The sequence below is a fragment of the Gadus chalcogrammus genome, chromosome 9, assembly GCF_026213295.1.
Source record: "Gadus chalcogrammus isolate NIFS_2021 chromosome 9, NIFS_Gcha_1.0, whole genome shotgun sequence".
NCBI classification, from domain to species: Eukaryota; Metazoa; Chordata; class Actinopteri; order Gadiformes; family Gadidae; genus Gadus; species Gadus chalcogrammus.
The window spans coordinates 1,581,789-1,590,861 of record NC_079420.1 but is presented as its reverse complement, the minus strand read 5'-3'; the positions used below and the strand labels follow the sequence as shown (position 1 = coordinate 1,590,861).

The 9,073-nt window shown below is 47.1% G+C and overlaps 1 protein-coding gene across 1 annotated transcript in view; it reads left to right on the top strand.

The window, feature by feature from the left end:
• Positions 1-289: 289 nt before the first annotated feature.
• Positions 290-9,073, top strand: part of elapor2a (endosome-lysosome associated apoptosis and autophagy regulator family member 2a) — a 19,343-nt gene continuing 10,559 nt past the window's right edge. Inside the window, exons 1-7 of the mRNA XM_056599034.1 lie at positions 290-577; positions 2,586-2,706; positions 4,135-4,339; positions 5,273-5,420; positions 5,680-5,769; positions 7,977-8,082; positions 8,493-8,645. Of these exons, the coding sequence (XP_056455009.1) occupies positions 482-577; positions 2,586-2,706; positions 4,135-4,339; positions 5,273-5,420; positions 5,680-5,769; positions 7,977-8,082; positions 8,493-8,645 (919 nt within the window). The 5' untranslated portion in view covers positions 290-481. The remainder of the gene's footprint in view (positions 578-2,585; positions 2,707-4,134; positions 4,340-5,272; positions 5,421-5,679; positions 5,770-7,976; positions 8,083-8,492; positions 8,646-9,073) is intronic.

Genomic DNA, 9,073 nt, shown 5'->3' with positions numbered 1-9,073 from the left:
CTAGAATATAACTACATTTATATTCTACAGAACGCAGGTCATGAAGACGCTGTCTGCAATAAACCATTGAATTGTCCTTGCAACTATGAGAGCCAAACCATTCATCGTTTTTAAAGGGAATGCTATTTTTTACGGTGCGCGGTACAACACAATAAAACGAATAATGACTCAACAACAGCCTATGACGCAGCACCGCTTTGCATAGTATTATATTAGGCCTATTTTTATTTTATTTCTAAAGGGTAGTCAGAAAAACATCTTTGGCTCCAGGCCAACGTCATCAGCGCGTCAGAGCCGGTGGACAAGTGCTCGAGCACACACAGCCAGTGTAATCTCAGGTGAAGAGCTTTACCGTACGCATCGTGCCATATACACACGACCACGACGGATGTCTACAATAGCAAAATAATATAGTTAAATGGCTATCACAACTGTGTGTGCATAGGCTACAAACAGGGTTTTTCTTCGCCGATGATCTACAATGCAGTCCTCGGTTTGGTTTGTCGCTCATTGCGCTCTCATCTTCTGCCAGCTCCGACACGCCAAGGGGAAGAATGGACCGCGTCCGTGCAGTGAGGTGAGAGATGAACATTGGTATTTTTTTGTCTTAAAACAGGTGTACGTTTATTGAATGATCGTTGAAAAATGGGTAACTAAAAACTGCATGGGAAGCCATAGGCATCCGATGAGTTGGTAATCTAGTGACCATATCAAATGCGATTAAGATGACACGTTTCCGGGATGGAGACCCCTTGTTATTGAAATGTCCAATAGCGTCCAATTAAATGTCTTCATATCAAGTCTCCTTATGAAGACATTGCCGTTTTTTGGACCAATTCCCACGAACTGCGTTTTTATTTTCCACATAAATATAGAGCCAACAGCAACATGTTGGGAGCATCTTAACAGACAAAGTTTTAAGCCTCCCGTTTGGCACTGGCTTGTTACTGTTGAGAAACGGGTCTGTGTTATCAGTTTCCTGCATGATCTCGCCTTTTCCTTCCCCGTGCCCCTCTCCGCCAATCTGGCAGCGCGCTCACTCACACCATCTCTCTCTCACACACACACACACACACACACACACACACACACACACACACACACACACACACACACACACACACACACACACACACACACACACACACACACACACACACACACACACACACACACACACACACACTGGATGAATGTGATTCTTCCCAGTCTCACCACCGGTTTGTATAATCGAGTAAGTGAATAAGCCCGGCAGTTTCCAGCATAACACAGATGGGAATTAATTAGAATGGATACAGTGTATCATATAATACAGTGGTTGTACCATCACAATCTACGTTGTTCTTATGAAGCGCGTCATTAGAAATACACCAGTTATTATAGGGCCTAACAGCCTTTATGCATCGTTCAAAGAAAATGAAATCCCAGAGAGTGTGTGTGCAGACCAGTGATTCATGTTGTTAAGATCGGGCTCATGTTGTGCTGCTGAGTTGCAGCCAACGACTGTGGACACAGAGGGCAGGACCAAGGGTTGCACTCGGTACACTTCGGCACTAACCTCAGTAAATGTACCGTGGGATGGTTGCCTAATGGGGCCTTCTAATCGCTCTCTGTGTGGAAGAGAAACTCCGCGATCGGCTGCACCTTGGAGTGTGCTGGCGTTGATAACTCCGAGCCTATCTCTGGGTCCCCATGGACCACCCGGTGGTGTTCCTTTGTGTACCCTGTGAGACGGGGTCTCTAGGTGATGTTTGGGTTCGATTTTCACGGTGTCCTGTTTTATTCTGAACAGTCCACACACACGTCATCGTGAACGCTGTTTGGCGGACGGATCCCATAAACACTCCACTCGCACCTGATTAACCCGTGGCAGCCACTCTCCCTATCGCCATGGAGATGGAATGTTGTGTACCCACCCACTGCTAAAGGGGGTCTGTTGCATAGATAAGGCTTTTATTCAGTGGGGGTGTGGGTGTGGTTGTATGTGGTAATATACACACTGAAAGTCTCATTTTGATTATCGAGTAATCGTTTAAGTAATTTAGTAATTCAAATGCTTCAGAAATCAAACTAGAGGGTGCATGGATCTTCATGAAATTACAAGAATAATTCAAGCTTTTCTTGTCGGATAAAGAAAGCAAATTTAACTATTCACTTTTGAGCAAGTTTCACTAGTCACTTTTTAAACTTGGGATGTGCATTCGCTGTTTTTTTTTATTCCATTTTATAGACTAAATTATTCATCATGGCAAAAGGGATCGTTAGTTCAATCGTCCAAATTCCCATAATGGTTAGTTGCATCAAAGGTCCCTAACAGTGACGGTCCCTTACTGGGTGACTAACGTGTGAACCTCTGGCACCCAGAGAACGATGACTCGAGCTAGTGGAGTCCTACCGCCACCTCTCGCCTACGTCGGCTCTTTATAATTGTCAGAAACTAACCGACTGGAATACGTGTGTGTGTGTGTGTGTGTGTGTGTGTGTGTGTGTGTGTGTGTGTGTGTGTGTGTGTGTGTGTGTGTGTGTGTGTGTGTGTGTGTGTGTGTGTGTGTGTGTGTGTGTGTGTGTGTGTGTGTGTGTTGCAGGCCGACTACTACTACGAGTACACGGAGTGCGACAGCACAGGGTCCCGATGGCGGGTTGCCATCCCTCACAGTCCCGGAGCCTGCGACGGCCTGCCGGAGCCAGTGAAGGGCACAGAATGCAGTAAGTGTGTAGCGTGTAGTGTGTACACTTGCTTGTCGACTCACACCTTCCTATCAATGGAATGTCCGACCGCAAGAACCTGATTCGACCCGGTTTGGATCTCCTCCAGCCTATCCCAGAGCAATGCTCCACGGGCCAATGACCTCCCGGCAAAACACTGTCACTGGAACACGGTCCTCTGGCTTTTCTCAAGTCTAATCTAGTGTCCTGCTTCGTATTCTCCTACCGGTCGAATGGAGATCAACTGATCTCCTTCCCCGACACATGCAGCAATACTATACAGGAGACAGACGCCATGGCCAAGTAGATTAGTAAATGAGTCACCCAATTATTGTTTTTAACGTTAACTTCTTCAGTGTACGATTTTTTTTTTAATGTGTTTAAATTTAATGTATGAGGGAGCGTCTCTTTGTGGAGTTCTCGATCCTGATTGGTTAAGAGGGAATGGGAAACCAGAAATTGTTTTTTGGTTTACTGCAGAGTGAAGGAACCGGGAAACCCATTTCAATGACCTAACACTCTATATCGGTGATGTCGGAATATAGGTGGTGGTACCCTTCATGTAGGTGGATTTTATCTCAGTTTTAGGAGCACCAAAGATGTATGTAGGTACAGTCGTAAGCCTTTTACTGTTCCCACCTCAACAAATACCTTGACGCTTGAAATGCCTTCAACAGTTTCCCTGTGGAACCAGACAGTCTGCCTTATCTGAGAGCATTATCTACCTTTTTGTGCACCTAAATCAAATGACTGGTAACATGTGAAGCTTTTGTTTCACCTGTGAGGCATTTCTTTTCATTTTCCTTCCTGTTTATGTATAAGGGAGACTCAATCTGTCACTCCTTTGTACTAGAGCACTCAACCGGAACCGGTTTCCTCACCACTAGTTAAAGACACTAAACCCAACAGACTGAAGGCTTACTTCTGATGACATGGCACTTTCCCTGATTCGTCCTACAAACCATCCCCCGTTACTTATCCCCACAGAGTCCCTGTATGTTGTCCTACCTACGCAGCACAATACAGTAAAGTCAATGGGGCCTGACAATGGATTGCATCTCATGTCAAATTCTGAAAATTAGCTAATGAGCTGGAGGAAGTTTCCATTTTCATTTCACGGTACACTACCTCACTAGAAAATGATGACATCATGAAATATGTCCAAATGATTATGTGCCTGTGTTCACTGTGAGGGGAGACGCACACACACGCAGACGCACGCACGCACACGCACGTGCACACAGAGCCACCCAATCCTGTCGGACTGACTGACTGAGTACAAGACATTCAGAATCTTCTTTGACAGCCAACGGATCATATTACGTTTCCTTATTGCAATACCAGAACACCTGATATCCATAATGTATTTCCTCCACTCTCCTCTCTCACGACCTAACTCCTCCCACTGATGCTTGGTCCCGCCCCCAGCGTTCTCCTGCAGGGCGGGGCAGTTCCTGGAGATGTCCGCCCAGGAGTGCACGCCGTGCGCCGCGGGGAGCTACTCCCTGGGCAGCGGCATCCGCTTCGACCAATGGGACGCCACGCCGCCGGGGTTCAGCAGCCTGGCGGCGACGTCCCCCGACGGCGGCGGCGGCGTGGGCGTGGGCGGAGACGACGCGCAGCTCTGCAACAGGTGAGTCCGCGGCGGAGGAGGTCTCCAGTGTGAGTCGAACCTGGTCGGGTTCAGCGAGGTTCAGAGAGAGACCTGGGGACGACGGCGGCAGCAGCACTCAATAGGACACAGTTAAACTATCAGTCTGTGGTTCACATGGAACGTGGAACGAGCAAAGAAGCATGTCCTGCATCGGCTTCCGTCACAACCTTCACTGTTGACTCATGTTCCGTCAGAGTGACTGTCTCCCTCCGTGCTGTTTTGAAGCTCATTCCACGATGAAAACTAGCTGCACTGCCTTGCTGAACTCCTGAACTTAAAGGGGACATATCATACCAGCCGTTAGAAGCTGTTTTGAAAATCGGCCTCTTTTGTCATAAGTGGGCATGTCCACCTAGATGTCTGCTGGATAGATCAGTCTACCAGCCTACCCAGTGGACCGCAGCAAATGTTGCTCATCTATCTGTCACGCTACGAGGTGGACACGCCAACTAGTGATCGGAAGAGGCAGATTTTAAAAACGTCTGTTTACGGCTAATCACACTCACACCTGGTGGTATAATAGGTCACCTTTTAAACGAAATACCTGGTGAAGACAGCAGCAGCGGCAGAACCCAATAGGACACAATTAAACAATCAGTAAACAACACCACAGTAGAAAACATAATTAAAATGGTTCACATGGGACTAACAAAGAAGCATGTCCTGCATCAGCTTCCATCACAACCTTCGCTGTTGTCTCGTGTTCCGTCAGAGGGACAATCTCCCTGTGCCCTGTTTTGAAGCTCATTCCGAGATTAAAACGTGTGTGTGTGTGTGTGTGTGTGTGTGTGTGTGTGTGTGTGTGTGTGTGTGTGTGTGTGTGTGTGTGTGTGTGTGTGTGTGTGTGTGTGTGTGTGTGTGTGTGTGTGTGTGTGTGTGTGTGTGTGTGTGTGTGTGGGGCGCCCCCTACAGTTCGGCCTGGGTCCCTCAGGGCAGCTACATGGAGTCCAACCGGGACGAGTGCGCCGTGTCGCTGATCTACGCCGTGCACCTGAAGAAGCAGGGCTCCGTCACCTTCGACTACCAGTACCCCGACAACAACCTGCTCTTTGAGTTCTTTGTGAGTTTTTTTCGTGTGACCTATTCGCTCGCCTCTCAAGGGCTGATTACGGTCCCACGGTCACGCAACGCAAGGGGGGGGTACGGACTCCTTATGTCCTTTCGGACACTCCTTGCGTCCGACCCAAGCAGGTTCCAGGACTGCGTCGAAGCGTCTGCGACGTCGTTGCCTCGCGTCAACGTGGGACCATTATCGGCCCTTCAGTGCTAGCGTGATGATAGCATGATGCTAACACCCCGGGGTGGTACTTTTTGTACAGATCCAGAACGACCAGTGCCAGGAGACGGATCAGACTGGCGTCAAGAAGTGGCTGAAGCTCACCAACCACGGGGAGTGGGCTACGCACTCGGTACGTGTGTGTGCGTGTGTGTGTGTGTGTGTGTGTGCGTGTGTGTGACTCAGCGCGTCCCTTGCTGGCTGAGGATAGCGGTCTAATGGACTCTGTTCACGGAGGTCTTTGGCGTGCGGCCTAATGAAAGTGGCTTCAGCCGAGGCCGTTGAGGGACGAGGAGACCAAGGTCGCGTTCCTGCTGTATCGGTTTCCCATTTGTCATTTTTTTCCTTTTTTCAATCCCTCTAAAATGACATTGGCAAGAAAGGAAGAGCTAAGCTAAAGTCTAACCACGCCAGACTGTCTCCCTTTAGAATGTATTGTACTTGTACCCTTGTGGTTTTCAAGCGTTAAGTCCAGTCTGAATCACAGGTGATGAGCGATGCCAGGCAGGAGGGTCCCTCCTCGCCTTCCTGTAACTAACATGAAGCTGTGTGACGAGATCATTTATTTGTAGGCCAACCTCCCGCAGCCACACCGTAAGTGTGTCGCTCGTCAGGCCTGGACCGCCTGCCGTCGGTCGCTTTTGTTGAGTCGCTTTAGTCATCCTCACTTGGCAGCCTAAGGAAAATTGGCACAGAAGACTCAAAACTCACCTGTTCAGAGTTCACCTAGACTCTGCATAGCCATCCAGTCCATTCCGCCCAGCCTTGTATGTTGTACGTCCTGGCACTTAATGTACGCATTTATTATACGCACTTAATGTACTTTGTACTTATTCATAGTACTTAATTGTGTCGCATCTGCAGTAGCTGCTTTCACTGCTGTATACGGGGAATGGGTTTGCCTAGCGACTGTTAGTAATTGCACTTCGATCTATGAACATCTTTACTGTACCGACAGCGATTTATTGTTTCACTTCTTATGACAAATGTACTTATTGTAAGTCGCTTTTGGATAAAAGAGTCTGCAAAATGCCCTAAATGTAAAGTGTCTTCTGAGGACAAACAACTAATGTCCTACAGTGACACCTCTGTGAGAAAAGCTATATCGACCTGAGCTTCTGCTCAGGTCGTGTGATCCAGAGGACATATACTGATGGTGCATTTGCGAAGTCAACACCTTTTTCAGCAATGTACTGCAGCGATGGTGGATTCAAATAAAACTGATTCTCGAAAGCAGCATTAATATGAGATTAATTAAGAAATCGGTTTCCTCATCATCATCATCCCATGCTGGGGTTTGCTGATTGGCTGACAGATTGTGTTTGAGAGCAAATTTATGTCGAGTTGGTTCCATACTAAAATCGCAAGTAAAACCGGAGATTAGTTGGCGTGATTTAGGCTGGTTTTGCAAGTATTTCTAAAACAATTGTGTTGTTATTGTCGGCTTGTTGACAAACCTGGCATTAGGGGAAAGATGACTTCAGGACAGCTTCAGTAGGCATTCAGGGTAAATCACTCGGTGCCTTGTGCCATCTGGTATATTTAGAGCGCTACACTTCTGGATTTGTTTGACAGACTCTCTCTAGTGGCAACTTCAGGTGCTGGTCCACAAATATAACCTGCTCCACAGGGTGGAGGGTGGCAGACAGTCACTCTCTATCTCGAGAGACCATCTTCTGTGTACTGTAGACATGCTAGTGTTGAAGCCTAAGCCTCTTTCCTATGGGAAGATGATAAGATCCCAAGATAACCACTCATCTTACCTGAAAATATTTTAAGCTGGAATGGCCGGTTGGCTAAAAAACTGGATCTTCAAGTCCAGTTTCAAACAATAACTTTTTAGACTGTTACTGTTAACAGCTATGATATAATTATAATCATTATAATCATCAGTACTCGCTTTGTGGATTTTCTTTACGTGGATGCGATAGTTTACACAAATGTACACACATCAAAGTCTGTTTTAATCTGTATCTTATACATACACGTGCGCTACACCCAAGCCGCTACTAGACTGACTGCATTTTTTGATTGTAAAACTTGTCGAACACGCAGGGAACTCCGCCTATTAGGAGTTGACTCAAAAACCTGTTTACAGCCTAAACAACAATGCATGATTGCACAACGCCAAAGGCTACTACCAAATGATATTTCCTGCTACATAACTATGCTCCAAATAATTCATTTCAACATTATTTGTGTAAATGCATTTTGTAAGATGTCGGAAAAATTACTATGGAATATTTTTGTGATAATTTCTTATTGACTTCACAAGAACTGGTTCACTCGAGTACACGTTTGCGCCCCTGACTATAAATAAGAACCCATGTGCTCTCCCAGGTGAGCCTCAAATCCGGCAGCAACGTCCTGTACTGGAGAACCGGAGCCGTTCTCATGGGCAGCAAGGTGGTGAAGCCCGTTCTGCTGAAGAACGTCCAGATCGAAGGTCAGCAGACAGACAGACAGACAGACAGACAGACAGACAGACAGACAGACAGACAGACAGACAGACAGACAGACAGACAGACAGACAGACAGACAGACAGACAGACAGACAGACAGACAGACAGACAGACAGACAGACAGACAGACAGACAGACAGACAGACAGACAGACAGACAGACAGGTTTTTGCTAACGTCTTCCATTTTGAAATGCCAGCTAGCACACTATAATACAAACTATGATGCAAAACAGTAGTTCAAAGGAAAACGGTTGTGATTGGCTGTGGATGAGGGGTACTGGAGGTGGACTGATGGGACTGCGGGGGTTTCATGAGACGCCCTGCCCTTCTAGGTACAGGACGTGGTCCGTACTTGGCATTCAGCTGTGATGTTGTTCCTCCCTGCGCTCCCAGGAGTGGCCTACACCTCCGAGTGCTTCCCGTGCAAGCCCGGGACCTATAGCACAGAGCCCGGCTCTGACTCCTGCCTGCCCTGCCTACGGGACACCTACTCCGGGCACGGAGCCAGCTCCTGCACCCTCTGCAACACCACCACCCACTACGCATGTGAGCACGCACGCAGACACGTGCACACAGCGTCATGGGGATAGGATAAAAAACAAGAAGAATGATATTCTTGTAAGAAGAAGTCCAACCCCTGAAGCAGTGTTGATGGGACAGCTATACCTTCGTCAGTACTGATCTACTCTGCCCGGTCGTTATCTCTTACAAGGGTCTGAATATGAACATATTTCATACATTATGCATTACGGCTTCACCATGCATATTTGATGCCCTTTGTGGACGTGTGAGCTGTTTTGTGTTCAGCTCACATGTTGGATCATATTAGACAGACAATTTTACACCTAATAACTTGCACATACATTTTTTTCCTCCGCTAAATTTGGGTAAAGAAAGGTTGTATTCGTCAATGTTTCTTGCTAAATCTTTGCTAGTTTATTAATTTGTGTACCCCTTCTCTCTCCACCCTCACC